General features: G+C 40.5%; 1 protein-coding gene across 2 annotated transcripts in view; it reads left to right on the forward strand.

Annotated features, from left to right (window-relative positions):
* The window catches only part of SPIDR (scaffold protein involved in DNA repair), a 210,248-nt gene that overhangs the window by 115,607 nt on the left and 69,511 nt on the right, over positions 1-25,130 (forward strand). For both annotated transcript variants that reach the window (XM_075084980.1, XM_075084981.1), the window contains exons 9-10: positions 22,807-23,017; positions 24,876-25,126. In XM_075084980.1, the coding sequence (XP_074941081.1) occupies positions 22,807-23,017; positions 24,876-25,126 (462 nt within the window). The remainder of the gene's footprint in view (positions 1-22,806; positions 23,018-24,875; positions 25,127-25,130) is intronic.

Below are 25,130 nucleotides of genomic sequence, written 5' to 3' on the forward strand. Positions count from 1 at the left end.
TCAAATGAAGGCAGTTTGCTGACTCAGAGATGTGTATGCCAAGGATGAATATCCCCCACAAAGCTCATGTTTCAGTTGATATGAAGAACTTCAGCTACTTTGATCTCTTTGCAATCCAGATAATACACCTTGTCAGTCCACACTAATTTCTAACCATTTCTGTCTTCACATAGTGAAAGGAGGTCGTATCTCCTCATGGACAACTTAGGATTTTCCATTTATTAGTAGTTCAGCTCTCTTTACATTGGCAGTGGTAGAGGATACAATAAGGAGAGGATTGAGCTTTTATTAAAAAAAATTAATGTTTAAAAGCCCTAACACCTATTTTGCTTCTATCTCTACCAGTAACAGAGCTGTACTAGTGGTAATTCTGGGTAAAGGACTGTCATAAAAGCTTAGCAAAGAAAAAAAGGTAACTTCCTGCCTGTAGGCTCAGTTGGCCTCCTTGCATTTGGGGGTTTTTGGTTTCACATATTAAAGTAAAAAACCTCTTTAAAACAAAAGAGTAAATGGGATTCTGTTAGGTTTTGAGGTAACACACTGTGTGCATCTGTGTGCAGTCTATTCTGTATGCGATTTCAAGGAGCATCTTGATGAGCAGAACCATTTCTGTGCAAGTCCTGTCAGTTTCAATTTTATAATATTTTACTATTTGAAACTTAGCATCTTGATTTCTTGTAAGCGGTTTTTCCTGCCTCTCATGTGGAAGAGGAGTCAGGAAGCATTTCTCTGGACAGCACCACACCCTTATACTTTTGTAGTACATTAGCAATAGAATGTTTCATGTACTTCATTCTCTTGTGGTTTGATGTGCGTTATTGTTGCTCTTTCTTTCTCTAGCTTTGTTGTCTATACACCGTATTATGATTAGGACTGTTTATTTGTATTATACCTCACAGGTCTGTTACTGCCTAATTCTGTGCTGGCTACCTGCAGGAAGCTGTCTGTGATGATTAGAGCAAACAACAGGGCTTTGCTTACATGTCTCTGCCAGGCTGGTGTCAAAACACTAGTATCAGAAATTATGCTAGTTCTGTGGCAAAGGATTCTGTAGTCTTTTGTGGGGTCTTTTTGTTTGCTTTTGGGTGTTTTTTTAAGCCAAAGACCCTGAACATGATCTGCTAAGAGACCATCAAGCTCTTGCCATGATCACTCACATTTTACCATAAAATAAGTATCTACAGCTTCTCTGTCAGCCACAAGACATTTGAAAGGAGTTGCTGAAAGAAGCACTGCCTTGGGTGTAGTGACAAGCTTCCTTATAACAGGCTCTATTTTAAAGAACAGAGAGTGTAAATCCTTACTGTAGGAAGACTGAAATTAACTCCGGATAAATTGTGAATGACTTACACTGACACGAGATGAGGCAGAAGAGTTTGAGAGAAATGTTTAGATTGCAGTTTTAGTGTTTGTGCTAGCTTACTACTTTGACTTTTGCTAGCTTTGAATTGGGACAGTTCGGCACTTCAGTTTTTACAGGAACTAGGTTACATTAGAAGAACAATGATGGAAGCAGCTTTTGCACACATGGGCAGTTCCTGGCTGTCTACCGCAACTGCAGTGGAACAACTGCAATTAGCATAAGTGTTGAAGAGAGTGTTTCCTTTGGAAGCTGGCTTTTGAATGCATTCGTTGGTGTGGGGGTTTTTAAGGCGGTATAGAGTATGAAGTAGAGGATGACACGTTGGAGGATTTCACTGGGAGCTAGGCACTCTGGCAGCCGAGGCCGAGACCTGTGGTACACGCTTGCCTCATCTGCTCTGGCCTCCTCCAGCTGTTCCCACTTGTTCCTGCTCCTGCACTATGGCGCACATTGCTTCTGCCCCTGAAATGGTGACGGGGCTCTGCTGTGACCTGGATCTGCCCAAGGGGACTGCTCCAGCTATAAGATTTTCTTTTTCTTCTTTCTTTTTTTGAAGGCAGGTGTTTTCATTTACTTTGTTTTTCAAGTAGGAGGAGTTCTTGATCTGGTTTGCGGCACAACCCACAGACATGTCAGCCAAAATGGTGGGGGTGGGCGGACCACAGGGTGAGGGTATTTTGAAGCCAGAGCTTCCTTTTCTGTGTTGCTTTAGGCAAGTTGCCATCCCCTCTACCTTCATTTCTCATTTCATGAGAAGGGAGAAATACTTTAATTAAAGCAGGAGTTATAAGACACCTGTTTATTAAAGCTGTTTTGTGAGCTTTTTAATTTTTGTGCAATACTGTAAAATCTTCAAGGAAAAGATAGTATTAAAGAACTAGGTATTGCTTTCAGCTTACCACCTGTGTCTTTAGTTCTAATTCTATAAAATGCCTTTGACAGTAGAGGAAACATCCTGCACTCTTAGACACAGAGCTACCCATGCTGGGTTTCCAGTCGTCACGCCAGTAGCTCATTCTTGTTCCGAGGACTGAAGCTATGTGCTTAGAAAAATGTTCAATTGGTTCAGCAAGCCTGTCTGTTTAGCAGGGGTTCAGCAAAGTCACTGATGTTCTCCCTTCTGTTTTGAATCTACATTAAGCATGACTGCTCTCTTAAAATCTGCAGGACTAGCTTACAACAACCTCTTGTTCCTTGATTTTCTGTGACAGATCAGCTACAGTGGAGCAGGAACACTGGTGAGAAAAAAAAAAAAAAGTTGTTTAATAGCATGAGATACAAGTTTTTGGAGTTAATTTGTCCATTATCTTCTCAAAACATTGTTGCAAAGTGAATGGCTGCAATACAAGATTATTGCGCTTTGGAAATGCAGTCCCTGAGCTGCACTGCAGCATTTTTTGTTACAGTGAATTAAGTGAAAGCATTGGAACTGATGTGTTTTCAGTCCTAAGTGTGAAAGTCTTTATTTCAGCTTAGCTTTACCTCAATTTCCTTATGCACTTTCTTTGTCTGAGAGAGGCCAATACACCCACATATGTCTACAAACAATCAACAAAGCGGTGAACTGACAAAGCCGTTTCTCTTGAAGGCTGGGAAGAGAGGGATTGATATTGCGAAGACACACTGATACTAACAGGCTCGTGGACCCATATAAATGTGTAATTAATGAAAAGCGAAACGTTATGCTTAACATTTGGCAACTAATATCTCTAGTGTGTGTTTCAGTAGACTTTTATTGAAAATAAGTGTTTTAGATTTGTGTGGTTGGTTTCAATGGGGAGGAAAGAGTTGGCAGAGTGTCTGGGCAATTAAGACTCTTGCTGTGTGAATAGTACGTAGCAGAGGTAATGGTTTGATAAAGGTGGAGTTAAAATTCTCCTTAAGCTGTATACTGGGCCCTTAAATACCAAAATATTACTTCTGTTATACTCAAGAGTAGCTTTCCCTTTGACGTATTTGGCTGAAGACTTAGACTTAACCCTGTCTTTGTGACTTTTCTCCTCGCTAAGTTGAGCAGGCTCAAGAGTGAACACCGCCAAGAGTGCAGGTAGGCCATGGGAAAAGCATTGTGTTTTGGTTTATCCCTGCCTATTTTTCTCAACATTTATTTCTGTGAAAGCTGCAATTAGAAAAATAAGATTGTCTGAAAAAATATTTCCACTTGCTTTTCTTCTTTTTGTGTTGGAATGCCATGAACCTAAATAATTTGCCCTGTGTAGAACAGGAGAGAATCTGGAGCCTACCCCTAGGTGAAAGAGGCAACTGTTCTTTTCATCAGGACTGTAAGTTTCAGTCATACAAATATAGTAGGGTCAAAAATGAAGAGAAATGGCGAAACAGTCATAATGCAAATCCTGAACTTCTGATTTTTGTCAGATGAAAAAGCAAAAAAGTCTCTAGTTCATTGTATTCAGTAGCATTCCCAAAAGCAGACAAGGAAAGACCCTGTTCTGGGTAACTAAGTGAGTAAATAAATTACAAAAATGTAATGAACCAAGCAGTCTTCTATTTGCCATCAGCCGGCACAGGGCTTATCTGTGTTAAAGATTTGGGTTTCTTTTTTGCATTGGAGCAACTAAACTCTGATGCAACCTCTCTGTTCCACTTCCAGGGGTGTAAAAAAGGCACCTGGGGCTGAATTAAGGCAAAGCACCCTTACCTGTAGTGTGTGTGTAGCTGTACTAGTATAAAAATCCTTAGGGTGGATATGCAACTAAGATTTTGTTGCATTATATCCATTTTGTTCTGTAAAGTAGTAATTTCGTGACTGATGTACATTTTGTTTGTAAAGTGAAAATAAATTATTCTGATTTTGTTTCTTAGGCACCAAATAAATTAAACCTAAATCTTGCTAGCATAACTGATTAACCTTGTAATAGCATCTTTGAGATATTAATGTACGCACTACCTCGCCTTGTGCTTTATCTGACCTTTATCTGTTGATTTTAATATCCTTTGTGGTTGCTAGTGACGTGTTTTTGTTGTAGACAGTGAGGGATTTTGGCTTCTGTTTATTTCTCTGGTTTATCCCCATTCACTCTGTTCTGTCCTCTCAAAGAAATAACTGCATTAAGCAGGAAAAAACCAAGATGATAAACTGTAGCCCAGAAGCACGATAGGAGTCGTGTCTGCTTGAAGTGTTCAGAAAGCGTGCTGCGAGCTGCATGTACAGTTACCACTCTCACGTGGATTGACAGTGAAAGAAGCTGACAAATTAATTGCTCATCCTTGCCAAATGCAGATGAATCTTTTTTACCCCTTTCCTGCAAAATTTACATCTCTGTGAATTATGTAAAATATTGATAGAGGGTAAAGTTTAGCCATTGCAGGTGCTTGCAGCATCGTATCCTCTTGAAAGGCTTGAGTAGTTGTGATTCATATTACTAAACCAGTAGAAAACTAATCAGAGAACTAAAAACAAGAAGATGGGGAGGGGGAAGGAGTATGAGGTGTTGTTTTTCTACTGCATTAAATTGGCTCAGCAGGATCAAGCATATCCTAGAGTAGCAGAGAGGCAAAAGGTAGAAAGGAAGTGAGGCGACCGGTTTCAGCTGCAGCGAGTCTGCCTGTGGTGTGGATCATCACTTGCCACTGCTGCTCTGTGGGTGGCAGACGCCCACTCACGCGTGCCGCCTTGCTGGAGATCATTGCCCCATGCCAGCAGACAGTGGAGGAGAATGTCTGAAAGTGCTTCGTGTGCAGAGTGTGAAATCTGAGAGCAAACTGATGATTTAAGGCAGTTTGTGCTAACCTGGCTGGCTTTGCACTGAGAGCACTAGAGCTTTGCGATAGGGGTGGTAAAGTCCTGGCGGCACCCGGTACTGAACAGCTCTGAGGGGCAGGTATCGCGTTCAGCCACTGCAGCTGGGTTTGTAAGAGAATCATAGAATCATTAAGGTTGGAGGTACAGCACACTGTATGCTCGTGGATGTATTACAGTTCCCGGCGGTATGGCCATGAGTATAACCTCGCTATATCTGCTGTGCTGTTCACTTATGCAGAGTTACTTGCACTTTTCTGCGTGGGGCTGTGCTAAGCACCAGTGCTACTCCCATTTGTACAACTGTTTGTCGGTTTAGCTCCCACAGCTGAGAGATACGTAGGAGAACATGGAGTGTAATTCTTCTGCCTGATACCATGCTAGTTTCTCAGTGGATGTTTTCCTTGATGTGTGACATCTGATTTGGCTTTCAGGGACATTAAAAAACCTGTGTGGTTTCTCTGTGAGTGATTTAGTTAAATTTTTATGCTATTCTACTACAGTGTTCTCATGTTTGAAAAGTAAAAGAAAGCAGAAATAGGAATGGAGATCTCTCCTTTTAGCTGTGTCTCTCTATCCGCAAGAATAAGTGGATGAGAGAGACCTCCCTTTTCCCAGCATCAAGGAGAGAGAGATGCGAGAAGATCTCCCTCTTGGGCAAGAGGTACATTAATTACAGGAGGCAGGGAGCAGTCTGTAGTAAGGTTTCATTATGATTTTTCACAACCCAGTGAAACCTCCTGTGATGTGATGATGGAGCTTGCGATGCTGAGAGCCACTGATGCTGTGAGGACCTCTGCAGACCTTAACCTCTGCAGAACCCATCTCTCCTGCTCTGGCAAGGGGATTGCTGGGTTACAGGTTGCCTCTACGCAGCGCGGCAGGCAGAGTGCAACTCAAGGCACCTGTGGTTTGGCTGTGCAAGTATGGGCCCCTAATCCTTCTGCAGGAAACAGGGAGAAGGAAGTTGGCATTTCTGGAGACTATCTCCTCTCCGCTTAAGGACGTCAAATGAACTTCATTCTGAAGTTGTTCGTTTCGGCTCATCAGCTGTAAAGAGAGTCTAGGGGACCAGTTGATAACGTTAGCTAGATAAATCCCAGTCTTAAATGTCTGATAAATATTTTTGGCTTGGAACGACTCCAGCTATTTACTGATATCGTAGTGTCTGATGTAATACTTTACATTTCCCTGCAGTCTCTGCCGCTCTACCCATCCATGTGACATTAAATGTTTAATTTTATGAGTATGCTGTAGCTGAAGTGAGCAGCAAACATTCTTACCATGTACCTAGTACATGTGCTGCATTTTATTTTAGACATACAAATAAATTACTATTTTTATAAGCAACCATTTTCTTTCTAGGTGCAAATTACTTGGGTGAGTGCAGCTTCTAAAGACTGCTTTTGGGAAGGCTGCTGCTTTGTTTATATTACCTCTTCCTCTTTACAGATATGCCCAAATTTAAGGTATTATAGCTATAAAGAAAAAAAGGACTAATTGTAATCCAAAAAGCCTGATAGGACAACTGTCATCTTGTACTGCTGACATGTAGTAGATATGCTGCAGATCACTTTAGCATGTGAATGTGAGGTTAGCAAGTTCTCCTTAGCGCCCGGCCTGAAGGGTTGGCAAACTATAGAATAAACTTATTAACATAAGCAATTTTTGTTTGGATGCAATGATTGTAATTTGTTCTCTTGAAGAATTACATTCATGTTACATCCTGCTCTTAGCAGAGCTCATGGCAGTTGCAATTTGTCAAAATTTGCCTTCTTTATGAACTTTGGTTTTGCTGACAAATTAAATTCAAAATCAAAACAACAAATTGAGTTTATACTCTTTTGCTGCCAGGATCCTTCCCCAGAGATGGTTAGCCTAAGCGTAATGTTCTCAGGAGAGACTCATATCCTCTTCTTTCATAGGAGGTGTTTTAATTAGCCACCTGAAGGCAGAGAGTAAGCAAAATTACTTCCTCTTTTTCCATCAGGATTATCACTTAGGGCAAGTGTTTTCAAACAAATATTAGAAGTCTCTCACTATGTTTACAGTTTGGGAGGAGGGCATCCACAGGTACTGTTTTTTCCATGTGTAACTTTTATATCCAGTTTCTGTGAAAAGCATAGAGATATTTCCATGGCATAAAGCAAATATGTATATGCCAGTAGATAGAATTGTTTTTATCAAATAATGTGTGCCCTGTAGCAACGTTAGTCTGGCAGCAAGGAGCACTGAAAGTAAAACTAGCCGCATTGATTTTCAGGGTAAATAGGTGAGGTTATGGGACATAGCAAGGGAATTAATTTATTTTATTGATTTTATTCACTTATTGTAAATTGGACTGATCTAAATGGTGATAATTATTTCAAAAAACTATTTGAAGAATTCACTGGCCTCTGGAATGTTTTCCGTAATGAGCATGAGATACCGTGGCTACACATACCTCCGGTCCTTGTCCTGCAGGTCTCCGTCTGACCTGTATTCCCCATGTGCAGGTTCCCTGAATTACGTCCTCTGACTGGGGAACTGGGCAGTGCTCATAGGTCTCAATGTCAAAACCCTTTTTGTCATCCAGGAGTAACACTGTGTGCTGTTCTGTCTGGAAGTGCCATCCCTTTCCCTGGCTCAGAGGGGAAGAGTGTGAAGATTTCAGTGCTCGGGGGGATCCCATGAGCTCCCAGCCGCAGAATCTGGTTTTGTGGTTTTGCCTGTTCAGTTGGCACTTAATCGTAACACTGTTAATCATAACTCTGCCTTTGAGATCCGGCACCATGGGGTGATGTTTGCTTGTTGTTGGAATACTGAGAGACAGCAAAACAGCTGGCAAGAACCTTTCTGAGAAGAAAGAAAAAAAGCAAGAACAAAACAAAACAAAGAAGGCAGTTTTCAATACCGAGTCTGTGTTTAGATGGATTTTTTTTATTATTTGTAATCTTCTCACCTGCAGTGTTCTCTGTATGTCTGAGTCTGTTATGGTAGCAAAAAGATATTGTTACCTTTCAGAAAGCACAGCACACTTAATACAGCCCAAGCCTAGGTGCGATGGAAGCATGGTACAGGCTCAGCCTCAGAGAAGATGATACAAGTGAGCAGAGAGGCAAAGTGTTTGCTTAAAATTTTACTACCCATTCATTCTGCTGCATGAATTACTAGTTTTCAATATTCTTTTGCTATGTTTTCTGGTCTAGCATACCCTTTTTTTCCTGCCTATGCCTACTCAAAAAGTCGCAACTATTCTTGCTTTTTATGTGGACCTCATTACAATGTTATTAAAATGCAACGGTGATCTCTACAGAGAGATCTGTTTTATCTGAATAGAAGTAAGCCAACCTTGCACATAAGCATGTATTTTGTAATGGACATGTGATTTTACCACATTTTAAAAATTGTTTGATGGCTGTTGGGCCTGTTTTTTGGTGATTTAAGAACCTGGAAAAGGTTTAGGGTATGATGTCCTTAAGCCAGATACCCTCAGACACCATGGAGGAGAAACTCCCTGGATGACTTCAAGAGGCTTTGTAAACCAACATATGCTCTCCTGATAAGAAGCAGCCAGACATTCACGGCACCCTGTAAAGGCCACCTACTTTCTGAAGTGAAAGGGGGAGGGTTTGGGTTAGGAGAGTTTACATTTACAGAGAGCTGTTGTGGGTGGTATGTATTTTGGTACTCTCTATTGGGCAGACACTCTTGGGTTTATTAGGGTTTGAATTTTTTCAAAAGTTTTTTTTTTTTAACTTTTACAGAGTAGACTTAAATAAAAATGGCAGTCCCAGAACAAGTTTAGAATAAATTAAAGTGAAATCTCCATGCATCTCAAGCCTTTCATGCATTCTGTGATGAGTTTATAAAATCAGGGATTTGTATACTCGTAGCCATGCAAACATACATTTCTTACTGTCTTTATGCGATCACTTGTGATTGTGCTCTGTGGCAGCAGAAGATGTTATACTGAATACTGTCACAATGGGATGAGCTTGAGACATAGTAAAAATGCACATGATGCTTGGCTGCTTCTCATGATCTGCTTTTCTGTTAGGCTATGCCTTTATTGGCACGGGGGCAAAATGTGGTGGGTGTGATGAACAGACAAGCCCTATCAGATGAGATAGTAGTTCTGCCTATCGGCATACCCTATCTCCAGGAGTGCGTGTTGGTGGGAGAATAGAAGGACTGGGCAAACACAGTCAGATTCTTCCCTGGATTAACCTGCCAGCCTTCAGCAAACTTCAGTTCAAGGACTTCTAAGGCCAGAGGTTGCATTTCTGCACTTGGCAACATTTCTTTTAAAATGCACTTAAGCAAGTTTTTATGGGGAGGACAGTAAGTTAGATTCACTTTAAAATGAGTGCTCCTGTAGTTGAATTGGGCTTTGAAATGAGATTCTCTAATGCTGTTTGGTTCTGTATTGCTGGTTACCCAAACAATATCTGAACGATGAAGCTGTGTTTAAACAAGATTCTTTAACAGATTTTCAGCCCGCATGTACATGTAACCACAATGTAGAAAACAGATATGAATGTTTTGGCAGATACTTAAAGATGGTGGTGGTGCAGGAATTCGGAGGACAACAATGATAAAGAAGAAATGGAAAGACAAGTGATCTGGGGGTAAGCTTCTCTAAGGAAAAAAAAAATTGCCTTCATTCTCTCCCCAAATTTAGGACACCAGTGTTTTTGCTGTGTATGTCAGTATCACAGATGTAAGGCTGTGGAAAGCAGGTCTCCTGTGCATGCCATGCACCTTGTTGGCAGTTAGCCAGAGAGTGCTAACAGCATTAGCCGAAGGCCGAGGGATCTGACCCTCTCCTCTAAGACAGCAGCGCTGTTCTCTGGCAGGCGTCCCAGGGGTGCTGGAAAGCAACGCGGTCTGCACAATCTCTCTGCCTCTTGACCAGAGACAGTCAGGGTCATAGACGTGAATATTATCTTAGTGACGCTTCAAGCAAGCAAACAGATAATTTTTTTTTTTTTAAAGGAATGTTGCATGCAGTCAGTTGAATGTAAAAATGCCGTATCAGATCTTTCGAGAGCTGTTCCCTTGAGGGGATGTTGCGCCAGCTACCCTGCTGCACTGGGGCAGGGGCAAGGCAGGGAAGGGAAGGCACCACACAGGCATTTGCGTGCACCTTTGTGTGTGTGCGCATGCACATGCTAGAGTCATGGAATGGCCTCTTTTCTCTTTATGAGTCCCTTGTGTCCTCCCTCTGATGTAAACCACGCCAGGGAACTCCTCTTCTTTCTTGTATCTTAGTCCGGGAATCGTGCCCTGGACATTTTTTCAGCTGAGCACATTTACATACAGGAAATCAGCCCAAAGCCTCCTCTTTGAACAATATTTGTACTAGACAGTTCTGCACTGGTTTCAGGTATGTTTGGGGTTTTTTTTTCAAGAGGAAAATACAGAAAACAACTAACTGCTTAAAAACAGGTGTATAAATATGCATTAAAATCCAATATCCTATATATATTTACATGCACAACTTAAAGCAAGAATGCGCTAGTATCACTGCATTTATGTATGGTTTGTCCGTGTCCTGTTTAGTGATGCAGTTGAGCAAGAGAATAATTTTTATTTAGGTCCATCTTGAATTGCACATGAATATGAGCATGAAGCTCTCTCCTCCCTTGCAGAGTGCCAGCACCAGGAGGAGCAGTGCAGGAAGTGCCTAGCACGGTGGCTGCAAGGCCAGGGTGCGCTCCTTGGGAGAGGAGGCTAACAGAAGCTGGCCCTTGGCCTGGCTGAACAAGAAGGGGACACACTTTTAAATAAAAAATAAATAAATAAACAAGCAGGGAGGGTCTTTCCACCAGAGTGGGAAAAAATGGAGAATTTTGGCTTACGCAGGGATGAGTATCAGCTGGCACAAACATATTTCTGTTGCAGGTGAAAGATGGTTTCTTACTAATAGTACTTCAGTTGTAGTGGGAATAGTCACGAGGAAAGGCAGGTAGTTTTGCTGGAGCCTGATCATTTTGTCAAGGAAATTTTTTCTCCTGGTTTTCCGTGTGCTGGCACGTGACTCAACTCAAAAACAGGGGCCGGGTTGATCCTGTGTACGTGGTGTAAAGCTTGGTGTATGGTACAGTGATATTGTATTTGCTTTTATTTTATTGAAGGTACATACAGAGTGAGAAGTATAGAAAAGAAGAGCAAAATGCATGATGATTGCTTTATAAGAAGTCAGTCAGCAGTCCTTCTTTAGGTTCATATTTCTCAGGTTTTCAAATTTGGCTGCAAAATCCCTGCTTCAGAAACTTGATACGCAGCTTCCAGGCCTGCGAATAGGGATGCCATCCATTGTTAAACAATACAGGATATATTTAAACCCCTGATTAGCTTACAGTTGTTTGCTTGGGAAATGTGTGCGTAGGGGAGTTGTTTCACCCTTTATCACATAAACATTTCTCTGTACTGGCTAATTTCACTATTGTTCTTGAAATGTCATTCTCACTTTAAACTCCAGGGTTTTTTTACTTTGCCAGGACCAAGGTCTCCATGATGACACACCTTCTCCCTCCTGTCTTTCTCACTGGTTTTCTCCAAAATCTGTATGTTTTCACAGGTGTTTTCCCAAAACTTCAAAGGCTTTGTTTCTGCTCTTTTCAGCAGCAGTGGGCTGGGCAGTGAGAGATACCAGTGCCCCAAAACGCTCCTTTCCCTTGAAAGTGTGTTGCACTCTTTAGCTTAAGTGGGTTGTCCAAGAACTGGCCCTTCATGTGCGACTGTATGTCACAATCTCATTGCTGCTGGGGGTCTTCCCAGTTTTTAAAGGTTGTTGGTGGCCCCCTGTTTTGGTAGGTGTGTTTGTATCAGGCTTGTAGAATTTTTACTATGTTTATGACGGTGCTTCAATCAATTACTCAGGTTGGAATTCTGTTTTCTTAGGTCCTCTAGGAAAATAGAAATCTTGTTCTTGTTCTGAAAAAGTTGTTCTTAGATTTTATTTCTGTAATGATTTGTCTGGTATTTTCCCCCCTCTTTCAATTTGGTTTATAATTAGTTTCAAGGAGCTGTATTCATATGACTGTGCAACACAGAGAATTGTGGTAGGTAAACTTGGCTTATTGGGTTGGTAGATGTTGAGGTATTTTAAAGAAACAGAAGCAGAGCTGTGTGTACTTTTTTTTTTTTTTAAATAGTAAGGACTTTCATCTTTCCACTGCATCTCTGTAATTTTCTTCTATCTGAAGCAGAAAAGTCTTGTTTCCTTCTGAAAATAAATATTCCTTGAAATGGAAAAGTAAACCTAGAACATGCTCAAGCTTTGTAGCCTCTGAAGGGTAATGGGATCACAAAAAAAGCAATCCAGAGGTTCGTCCATCTCATTGCATTACTGAGTCTGCTCTGCCGAGTCACCAGCCCTCATACCTGAATCCAAAAATTAAATTAGGGCATGTAAGAATAGTGTGATACAGTATGAAAATTCTCACAGACGTGATCTGGTAGCAAATTGTCATTGAACTGTTCAGTGAAATAAGACAAACCAAAAATTAAGCAATGACATGGAGACCAGCGGTATAAGATTTCAGTATTAGAAGTTTTCACTTGTTCTGTACAATTATGTCTTTAAAGTAATGCAGGAGTATTAAGTTTGCTCTTGATTCAGAAAAGAAAAAAAAAGACAACATTAAGGAGGATGTTGAATTTAAATGCTGTTTTTTTCTGAGAGTTTTTCCTTGTTTTGGCTGTGAGAGAACAATACCATAGAATCCATCTATTGCAATCAAATGGAGAAGCTATGTACTATTACATAGAAGCAAAACGAAGCTCTGAAAGTAATTCATTTGAGTGATGACTTTAAAGTACATACACTATTGAGGGCTGTTTTCCACCCTGAAAAGAAGAAAGGTATTTTGTTTATCACAGAAGAGCAGTGTTTCTGTGGCAGACTCAGCTGCTGGGCTTCCCTTGCACAGAAAGTTTCACTCAGGCTGTGTCTACACCAGGATGTTTCACTAAAGAAGTTCCCACTCTGGCCGCTAGTGTTGCTGTCTTTTCACTGATGACTCTGGTGGGTGGATTAGTGTAGGCAGGACTTTGCCTAAAACAGATTTCTGTGGTACGTGGCTTATCCACACTGCCTTTACCTTTGTGACACATTTTTCAATGGTAGCAGCAAATACAGTGAAAAAAATTTGTTTTTCTCAGCTCAGTACAGCTGAAGTGGACCACAGTGCAGTTAACCTTGGTCTACAACCTGCTTAAGGACCTCTGGAGCTCTGCATGGCAGCTCTCTGTGCCAGGGCTCCAGCCACTTTCCTTTGCCTGGTGCTGTTCATTGAGACCTCCAAGCTGCTGCCTGCCTTCTTGCTGTAGCAGAGTTTGACCAGGTCAGAGGGAGTCTTCTGCTTTGCTGTTGCACTCTGGAGCGCTAAGCAAGCTCTCACTACTTTTTGTGGTCCCCTTTGTGTAACCAAAGAACCCAGAACTACTGCTGCTTTCAGCTACTCTCCCTTTACTAATGTGCTGATAGCACTCAATTTGTCTGTATAAGAAGCGACCTCACCAGGCCAGACCAGAATTTGGTCTTGCTCCATGTCCTGGCCAAGAAACAATAGGAAATGCCCAGAGATGAGTACCAGAACAAGAGAGAAGTACAAGAACAAGTCTCATGGGAGTTTTTTTGTTGTTGTGGGATTTTTTTTTAATATTAGGTTTAATAATCAAATGCTTAAATAAAATCAAGCATATTGAGCTGTCTTTCTGAATACTAGAGTTTGTGCAGGGATAGGTATTTGTTCTTGCTGCTGTGCCTGTGAAGACATTTGTGAGCATGTATGCGAGTGTGGACTTATAAATAGTCCTTGCCAACAGCAAATGCTAAACCTCTGTGGGAGAAAAGGCTGGTGTTCTTAATAATGTCTACAACATGTAGAACAATGTGTTTTAAAATGGACTTTATTTGTTAAAGTTTCTCTGATAATCCTCCAAACTTGAACCAAGCAACCAAGTACCCTGACTCTCATGCCTTAGTCAGAAATTCTGAGCTCAAGTTCTTCACACATGGCCCTCAGCTGCTTGGGTGGATATTGCAGAGCTCTTCTGGCCTGAGAAGCAGGTTCTGTTCCTGATGCCTCGGGAGTAGTAATGCTGTGTAACGGTGGCAGGGTGGCCACACTCCTTACTTTTCCACCACAGGCAGAGGAGCTGTTGGTGTAACCTGTTGCCTCAAATCTCCATTGTGTCATGATGCCTAGGAAGGAAATAAAGAGTTGGACACCTGTACAACAGAATACTATGGAGATTTCCTTCCTCTTCAATGACAAACTGTGGTCCTCACAATCCTATGGACAGAGGAACATATTCATCCTCCTATAGAGCGTTCTAGAATTGGAGCTGGAGGAAGGATTTGACCTCTCTTACTAGGAAATTGTATGTAAATGCAAAGTGCACTTATAAAATTTTGGACTCTGGATTGTTGCTATCCAGGAGTGTGGTGTTAATGTTCTGGTAGCTTCATTAATGTGTCAGCGTAGTTTTCATCTATAGATCTGGAAAACATATAGAATGATAAGATGGAGTCGGAAGCATCATGATGTCACTGTACAAATTAATAGTGCATTTTTAGGTTGGAATTTCAGTCCCCCAAATCAAAAATACATAGCAGAAGTGGAAAAATATCAGAGAGTGACACAGAGAGGTATGGAGCAGCTTCCCTATGAGAAATTACTACAATGACTAGGACTTTTCACCTTGAAAAAGCAGTGGCTGGGAGAGGATGTGATAAAGGTCAGTATTAGGAAGTGTATCAAGAAGGATGATGGCTCACTGCCTCTTAAAAGCAAGAAGCGGGGGGCAGCAATGTAACCACTAGGTGACAGATCAAAACAAATAAAAGGAAGTGGTTTCTCACATGCGTGTAATTAGACTGTAGAGCACTGTGGATGCTGCAGGATGTTGTGGATGATGTAAATGTACAAATGGTCAAAAAGCAGGCACGTCAGTTCCTAGAAGAAAAGTCTACCAAGGACTGTTAACTACGAAGACTCTACTTCTGCCATAGGAAGTTCCTAAGCTATTAGAGACTCCCTTCTAAGTTATTAGAGGAGAGTGTTCTAGAGAACTTCCACTAGATGCTTGTGGTTTTTTTCATAGTTTCCTCAAACATCTGTTGTTTACTGCTATAAGATAGAGTATGGGGTAGGTGGGCCTCTGATCTCACACCAGTACAGCCATTTTTGTTATCCCTAACGTTCACCATGAGTTTTAATATGATGTCACTTTGCAGTTTGCTTGCTTCCCTTTTTTCACTTTTCAGAAAAACTCTGATACATCCTAGACTTTCTGGTGGCTCCAGCCATTCTCCCTCAGCCACCTCAAACTCTACGTGCAGTTTAGCACTGGAAGTGAGAATAAGTTGTCTGAGTAATGAGCTTGTGGCTAGTCAGGCACAAGTTGATATATGGGGTAAACACACAGATTGGAATTCTTTCATAACATCCTGATTATGAAAAGATAACCATGATATTTATATCTCCCCAGTTACTTGTAACACCCTCATACTCTGTGTGTGGGAGTGTTTTTGTTTTGTTATTAAAGCAAATTTCTCGTTTAATGCTTTACTGCGTGCAGGTTTTTTACCAATAGAACTTTAAATCTTTTAAAAATTGATTTGTGCCCAACTTATGCACTAGGTTTTAAAAAAGTACCAGCATCACAGTTGGAGTAGATTTTTAGCAAATTCTCTCAAAAGTATTTGCCCAGTGAGCTCAAGAGATTGTTTTCATGCCAGTTTGTGTGTAAGTGCAGCCTATGAGTGGAATTTTATGTTTGGTGATGCCAAAGGTTAAGCTTTGTCATGATAAATTGTGGTCCAGAATGCTAGAAATTTCAGGTGCTTTCTTTGTCGCTGAAGCAAGTGGCTGGAGAGCTTTGAGAAGCTTCCCTACTTTCCAGTCTTGGTAAAGCCTGGTATTCCAGTAATTTCCTGAAGGTGGATGAGATTTGCTTTGATATCTGTCTGTGCTTTCCTACATCAGAAGACCTGTACATCCTCTTCAGTTAGCACACGGTGCACCTCCCTGCAGAAGTGAGAGCACTGGGTGTGTGGTATAATAGTGCATAATGTTAACCACAGGCTTTTTTTAGCAGAGCTTTTCTTAAATGTGAAAATTTCCATACAAATTTTTTTCATGCTACAGGGCGTCACATTTCAAAAGGCAGTACTATGGCAAACCAGTGGTTAGTTTATATGATTAGTTCGAAATTAGTAAAAACTGTGTGCAGTAATTTCTTGCTGGAGTAATTTCTTAGATTTACAAGTAATTTTGTTGAAAAGTACAATATTATTTTGCAGAAGGAGCTTATGCCACTATAGAGAAGATTTTTTTTTTCATTACTTGTGCTGTTTTACTAATTTCCGTAGACTTTACTTTTCACTTAAGGTTGAGTGACAAATGGTAACAGATTAGGTTATAACAGTATATACATTTAATAGCTTTTCTCTGTGTGTTGTATTCATGGAATGAGTCCTCAAACAAAATATTTTTCCAGTAGGGAAACAAAAGAAACATCTAGCTATTCACAAATAAAAAATGCATCAAATTCTAGAAGCAGGTATTTTAGACATAGCTTGAGTAGCTTTTTGGTTTTGTATCTTCTGCAGAGCTGCTGTTCCGAGGTGCTGAAGCTACGTTTCTTTGGAAACCTGACCCTGTTGAGAATTGTATATTTGACATCTGTGACACTGGACAGTGGTCTAGATGGTTAATACTATTTCTTCATGGAAAAAAGTGTACAGTCGGCCTTGAGAACTTGTCCCCCAGTAATCTGTTTCTTTGAATAAGATGATTACAAAGAAGGAGATAACAGCTGATTTTTGTTTTCTGTCTTTGAGGTTGGGTCAGGGGAAGAAATTTTGCATTATGAAAGTGTGACCTCACAGACACAGTATTCATAAACATCATTCAAGCGATGGTAAATGACGCTGATGGAGGCTCACATGCAGGTTCTGAGGTTACTCACTGATGGATGAAAATTCTGTGTTTGGGCAATCTCTAGGCATGGCAGAAGGTAGATCTGTCCCAAATGGCTTTTCAATCTGGGCTACGTATTGGGAAGATAGTTATTGTCCTTGCGTGGTACATGGGCAGAGATCTGTCCGGACTTGGGAATTATATATTTTTAAAAAATTATTATTATTATTGTGTTGCTCAGGCATTTCTTGGACACGTTACAGCATTTCACAGGTAAAATACTGCAAATGGCATTCAACCCCTAGTGAGAAGCAGCATGAGCAACTTCCTTTATATTGGACAAAATAAGCAACTCCTGGGAAGTTAGAGATGGGTCCTGTATGGTGTTCCTATGGGGGATGATTCATCATGCTTCTGGGCAACAGAGTAAGGCTCTGGCATGCTTTTATCCTGCATGTACTACTGCTGTTCCACTTGGTGGGCATTAAACCTTTATGCAGAAATCATTGTTCTGAGACTTGAAATTAGCCTGTTTCATAATTACAGTGCATGTTGTAGGTCGTTGAAACATTAAGAGTGTTCAGTTAATGCAATGTACTCTTCAAAAAATGCTCTAGGCATTTTACACTTTGTCAAAGGAAAAAAAAGCACCCAATAAAATATCCAGGGAGAGCAAACAAAAAAATATGTTCTCTAATTTAAAGTGATCCAGAGTCATCTCAAGTTCATGAACCAGCACCGCCGTTTGATGTCAGCAGAACTGAACGGAAGCGTGTGGTTTGTGAGCTGCTGCCATAGAGTCACAACTTCTTGCTGGCTGAGCCTGTGGATGGGCTGCACGGGGCAGACCGCAGTGCAAACCTGCCGACTATCTGGCAGCAGGATTAAGGCCCTGCCTCAGGTTGAAACTTCACGTACTTTATACCATGCTGTGCTGTAAGTTTCTGCAGTGCTTTGTACCTCAAATGGTGATAGACCACAATTAACGGAGAAGTAGACAAGAACATCTCCTGCTTCTACTCTGCCAGATAGCCATTTCACCGTAGGAGGGAGGAAGAGAAAAAGCAAGCTACGTCCTTGGAGAGAGAAGCAAGCTGCTGCTGGAAAAGAAAAAAAACATTATTGCCTCATGTTCCTTTAGCATGTGACCAGTTACGGCAATTGCTGATTGTCTACATACCAGGAAAAAAAATGCCCTGTAGTATAAAAAGTTCACAGTCTCTACTTTGGGTCATTACAAACAACCTTTCCTCTAAAGGCAGTTATTAAGGAAGCTGACTATTAATCCAACATTTAAATATATTTTGCTGAGCAAGAAGAAAATTGGAGAGTACAAAAGAGGGATTTTTTTAAGTCTGTAGTGAGCTTTATTTTCTTGCCATTGTCTCTATGTGATTTGCTGAATGAGATGATGTCTCTCACTCTTTGAAAATAAGCTTTTAAATGTAATGAAGCAGATAGAAAAGAAGACATTTAAGAGAGGTCACAGAAGATTTTAAATGCCCATTTAACACTTTATCTGTTAAGAGGATGCTACAGAGCGTACTCTGTATCCTGCAGGATAGGGCTACTTCTGTCTGTCTAGAATCTGCATCTGGAACAGAGAGAAAGTAGAGGTGGTCAGTTGTGGTGTCTCAGGCACAGGGGCAACACAAGCAGCTCAAGACTGCAGGGACTGCTTGGGGAAGATGCCTCCCCCAGCTGTACCAGCTTGACAGGCTTTCTTTGCACTACACTGTATCTTTCAAGAAGACAAAAAGAATTATGGCATGTGTGTATGTTTCTAACATGGTTGCCTTTGTTGCAGAGAGAACAGTATGAGCAATATACAGTGGCAATGCAGAGTTTTCTGCCATGATGATGACTGAAACTCTCATCCTGCAGAGCTTGAGCTGAGAGATACGCTAGGAAGAATTTCTGGAAAAGGACAGAGTTTTTATTCAATTAAGTCATATTATACTAATAATTCTCTTCTTCATGTTGAAGAATATGTATATATAAAAAACTTAGAAATTATATATATTCTATGTCTTTATTATATATTATATAGAGATAATATACTTACACATATTATATATATGTATATATAAATATGAAACATTTCCATTTAGCCATTCACCTGTACACTAAATAGTGAGCTTATTACAAACGTTTTTCTTATTTCATAGAATCATAGAATCATTAATCTTGGAAAAGACCTGTAAGATCATCAAGTCCAACCGTCAACCCAACACCACCATGCCTCCTAAACCATGCCCTGAAGTGCCATGACTACATGTTTTTTGAACACCTCCAGCGATGGTGACTCAACCACTTCCCTGGGCAGCCTGTTCCAATCTGTGACAACCCTTTCAGTGAAGACATTTTCCCTAATATCCAATCTAAACCTGCCCTCACGCAGCTTGAAGCCGTTTCCTCTTATTTTATCAGTTGTTTGTTACTTGGGAGAAGAGACCAACACCCACATCACTAATACCCCCTTTCAGATCGTTGTAGAGAGCGATAAGGTCTCCCCTCAGCCTCCTCCTCTCCAGGCTAAACAATCCCAGTTCCCTCAGCTGCTCCTCATAAGACTTTTTCTCTAGACCCTTCACCAGCTTTGTTGCCCTTCTCTGGACATGCTCCAGCAACTCAGTATCCTTCTTGTACTGAGGAGCGCAAAACTGAACACAATAGTCAAGGTGCGGCCTCACCAGTGCTGAGTACAGTGGCACGATCACTGCCCTACTCCTGCTGGCCACACTATTCCTGATACAAGCCGGGATGCTGTTGGCCTTCTTGGCCACCTGGGCACACAGCTGGCTCATCTTCAGCCAGCTGTCAACCAACACCCCCAGACCTTTCTCTGCTGGGCAGCTTTCCAGCCACTCTTCCCCAAGCCTGTAGCATTGCAGGGGATTGTTGTGATCCAAGTGCAGAACGCGGCACTTGGCCTTGTTAAACCTCATACAACTGTCCTTGGCCCATCCATCCAGCCTGTGCAGGTCCCTCTGCAGCACTGGTCCTTTTTATTTCTTCTTGGGAGGAATCCATCCATTGAGAAATAGGGAAGATTTAAGTAGACTGCTATGATTATTCCTCTGACCTAGCTGAAGAGTTACTGCTAAGTCAGTGGAGATCTATGCAGGTATAAAATAAATGATTCATTAAGTGTTCTTAGTGAACTAATTGCAGGTAAGGAATGGGGGGCTTCTCCTGAAAGTGTACGTATGTCCTTTTTTTGCTTTGTGGAAATGCCAAGTAGCCATTAATTTGTGCACTACCCATGTGAAGGTATGATGAAAACCGAGAAAGCTCTTGGTGGTTATAAAAGTACTTGAGGCATGAAATGCATATATAGGCATGGTAAAACCATGGTACATGAAATATGGGTATCAGTAAAACCTACCTGCCTAAAAAAAAAAAAAAAAGCTGATCACATATCTGCACAGGAAAACAAAAATAAAACCATAAACCTCAGAGTTCCTGCGAATGATTTGCTACTAACGTCAGTATTTTTTTAGAGAATGAGATGATTTAGATCAAGCAAACATTCTTCTGACATTAGTGACGTAACAGTCTCGTGTACAGAGAGATTTCCTGTTTACTTTGGGTTTGAACACAGACGTCTGAAGAAAGTAGGTGCTAAAATTTTCGTTCCACATCTGCATATAAATACAGCCCAAACTGTTCTGAGATCTATAGCAAACTTTATATATATTTTCGTTCTTCAGAAAAAAGGGGGTAGTGACAGTTTAAAAGTCTTATACGATCAGAGATGGTTTTGGTTTGCTGACAAAGCTAATTCCTCAGTTTGAATCCTGTAATGCAGAAAATTATCAGGGAATGTCGGTTTGGCAGCCTTGTGAGCGACTGTCATGCTCTTCTTACCTGGGACCTTTGTTAGCAAATTCACCTGGAGTCAAGGGACTGAGTGTCCCTTAGGGATGAACTACTGCTCACTTAGATCTGAAGAGTTTACAGATGGCAGTAAGGCATTGTGGTGAAGTTCAGTACTTAGTTTTATGCTGTAAATTTTCACAAATTTTCTATTTCAAATCATAACTTAAGTGATTGCAGATAGAAGCAATACATATTTTTTATAATTTGTGTGTATGAGTCATAGTTTTAAGTGCAAGCTTAGTTTTAAATGTCTACTTTTTTCTAAAAGGCAGAGATCATCTTTGTGCTACATTATTTTCCTAATTATAAAAAACTGAGGACTATATTTAATAGCTTGCTGCAGCTCTTCCTGTTCTTTTGAAAATATGTATGCATTAATTTCCATTTAGCTATCTACTCTGTAGAGAACGAAGGAAGCTGTTATGAAATACACCATGGTCAAAATCGTGTATGGACCAAGATCAGAAATAAGTATTATGGATTGAGATGAGAAATAAGTATTTGTTTGTTTTATTTGGTTTGGTTTTTTAACTTTGTATGGTTGCATTTTGAGTAATAATGAAAACCTGCTCCACCTCTATAATGTGACTGTTGAGCAGTCTGGAGACTGAAGTCGTGAAGTTCCTTCTGAACTCAGGTCAGCTCAGCGTTGCTGCCAAGGCAGGAGGCCTTGTGTTACTCCCAAGCAATACAAATCTAATAGTAGAAAAACACAGCCTGCAATAAAGTCACTAAGTGAATTTTGTTTCTGTTTTGATGGTGTCTAGAAAATGAGATTACGGATTGTTTTTGTTAGCTGACTTCATTAGATTTTTATCCTGTGAGTATAAAAAGTGTATTTCTGAATGTATGCATGTGATACCAGCATATGAAAAAATCCCAACATTGAGACATGCTTTGGCATTAAATTATTGTGTGTTTAGAGATTCTGCAACTGTTACATTAATCTCGTAGGCGAGAAAGTACTGTATGTGAAGCTGTTATTGTCACTAGAAACCAAAACTGGGTCTTGGAGAGCACATTTATCACAGAATCACAGAATGGCAGGGCTTGGAAGGGACCTCTGGAGATCATCTTGTCCAACCCCCCTGCTTGAGCAGGGACACCCAGAGCAGGGGGCACAGGAACGCGTCCAGGTGGGTTTTGAATGTCTCCAGGGAAAGAGACTCCACAGCCTCCCTGGGAGCCTGTTCCACTGCTCTGTCACCCTCACAGGAAAGAAGTTTTTTCTCATGTTTAGCTGGAACTTCCTGTGTTCCAACTTGTGCCACACAGGCAAAGTAGTATGTGGGATATCATAGGAAAAGCATAAGATTTTGCTTTTAGAAAAAGAGAGGAGAAAGAGTGGAAGGAACAGCTTGCCGCTGGCTGCAGTGAGAATGAATTAGGGTCAGTGGGAAACACCAGAGAGGGATGTCCTGGTCTGTGAGGGTCAGGCTGGGTCCAGCAGAGCCAGTGCTCTGACTTAACACAGAGCAGGTTTAATAATCTTCCATTCATGGCTTTTACGTCAGTAATGGTATGCAGGGATTCCTGGTGCTCTTTGCGCTTCGCTGACAACTCGGAGGCACTGGGTAGCATTTGTGTGAAGCCAGATGGGGTTCACGGGGCTCCTCAGCTCGGCGGGCTCCCAATTGTAAGTTGTCCCTGGATGCAGTGGAACTCTACTTGCCCAGGGCTATGCTTGAGCTAATAGGGCTGATCCAAGCTGAAGGTGTCTATGGGGTGGTTTATTTGCAATTTGGATAACATATGTTTGAGTGTTTTAGTGGGAATTACAGGAAAAAGGGAGAGAAATACAACACAACCACGTTTTAAAATAGTGCTTATTGGTAGTTTAACTTGTAATGGATTTGATGCCAGTTAAATTATTTTTTTTCCAGGCAAAAACTGCTTCTCAAAAACGCAGATGTTCCTGTTATCATGAATACATATTTTAGTCAGAAGGTGCTACTCAGTGAACATTCAGAAACAAAAGAGAAGACATACAGTCTTACAAAAATGCTTATCAGGAAGAATATTATATCTTTGGCACAGACATTCAGACTAGATGACCTTGATGATGAGTTACACCAGGAATCTTCAGATAATCAGGTAAGGTCCATTTCATTCACAGTTCAGCACTTGGTAAGAAGTTGGTGAGCAGATGTTTGGAAATCATAACAAAAACAAAAATTCTAAATTACTGACCTGTTCAGTTTCCCCTTTCATTTAGCCAAGGCTGAATAATATGCAGTGTTTATTTTAATAATATTTTCTTAGCGGAGGCTTTTGGCCCATCCAGATGCTGAACTGCTGTGAGGTTATTTTGCTGAAGTCTCACTACTGTGCTAAATAATAACTGCAGCTTGGTTTTTCATTGATTTTTCTCTTACTCTGTATAGTTGAATAGCTAAGCTTTATCTGAAATAAAATCTGTTTTCTGCTAACTCACTCAGGATAGTATTTTAAATAGACATTCCCTTTTCCCACTCCTATTTCTGAAGTAATTTCCCAATCGATCCTATGCTTTCTTTAAATAATCAGTTGGCAACACAACCCCCTTTCCCGCCCCTTCAATTTATTTGCTTTCCTATTTTGTCTTTGTTTATATTAAAATGACTACTGACTATGCATGTCTCTAGCTGTGGTTCTACAAGCTGAGGTATTTTAAGGGATCTGGTTTTCTGATAGTCTGTGCCAGCACTTTCTGAAAGTAAGGCTTTTGTAGAGGCTTTATACTGGCCACCCAAAATAATTCTTAATACTTTATATTTGAGAATTTTGGCCCTAAAAGTTTGATGAACAGCGCCAAGTGTCAACATGGTGTATTTGCTGTATATATAATTGCCATTATAGGCCTGGGAATGAAAAAGTTACATAAGTCCTAATCTCCTTTCTTGCTTCAGCTCTACCTAGTAAGAAGCTTCTACTGTGGTATTCGAAAACCAGAATAATTTACTTGTTCCCCTCACAGTTCCTCACAACAAAACCACTTCATTTAAAACTCAGTAGGCAAGTTTTATTGCAACTGCTTTGTAGACAAGGGGTAGTGTTGTACCACAATTTTCTTTTAAATACTGCAAAATCTCCTTCTCTACTGGTGAGTAATACTTACGGCACAGTCTGTAATACTCTGAAAACCTTTCTTGGCACCCAGCTTTCTATAAAAACAGGTTTCATTGTGAAAATAGAAATTTGGCTTGTGCTGGGAAGGACCCTATATATATAGACCATGTTAGTCTATACTTGCATATAATTTTTAGTATAAGAGATTTATTTTTAAATTAAAATTAATAAAAGTACTCTTTTAGATTAAGGCAAAACATAGCATCATTTTATTAATAAAATTTATTGTGAAAATTTGGAAGATTTTATTAAAATATGTTTTGGAACTCATGAAAGAATAAATTAAGGTTTATACTTCTAAAGTTTTATACTTTTCATCTAATTCTTTTACATTAAAACATTTCACATTGAACTGTGTAAGTCTGAGGTCTAACTTACTATTCTATAAAACTAGACACCTGTTCATTTTCAACCTAGTCTGAAAGTCTGGAAGCATTCAAGATGGATTTTGCCTCTTTCTTACAAGAGAAAGGAAAAGAGGAAGGAAAGTACATCAAAGAAGTAAAAATGAAACTCAGTTCAAGGACAAGAATCATAAATAGTAATATCAACTTTGTTTTCCTGCTGGTGGCACCCTCATCTCTCATGGAGGATTGATTTAGCTCAGTCCAGAGCACCAGTTAAATACAGGAGAGCACTGTGTGCTCAGCTCTCCTGATTGTTCATTAAAAATACACAATAAATACTGGCCATTAGTCTCAAAGTTAGTTTAGGTGCAGTAAGTATTTTGAAACTGATTTTGCACTTCTTGCAGTGATTTTTCATGCTGAAGTTTTTACTCTTTAGCACTATGTTTTTTCAAGGTCCTGTGAAATGCTTCTGTTAATGGGTTTTCCTTCACCAGGTTGCTTGTGCTCCACACATCCATAAAAACTGTGATTCGAAACATCATGCCTTAGCGCAGAGTGCTGTTAATGATTCTCTGCTTGAAATGGTGGAAAGCCAGGGAGCAGTGGGATGGAGAGAAGCGCAGGTACGAGTTGTTATCCAAAGGGTGTACTATTTGCCTGCAAGAGAAGGTTACAGAAGCCACGTCCAAGGAAACAAGCCTCTTTGTGCAACACCCACCGTAAATTCAGATCCACCAAATGTTAGGTGA

The sequence above is a fragment of the Phalacrocorax aristotelis genome, chromosome 2, assembly GCF_949628215.1.
Source record: "Phalacrocorax aristotelis chromosome 2, bGulAri2.1, whole genome shotgun sequence".
NCBI lineage: Eukaryota > Metazoa > Chordata > Aves > Suliformes > Phalacrocoracidae > Phalacrocorax > Phalacrocorax aristotelis.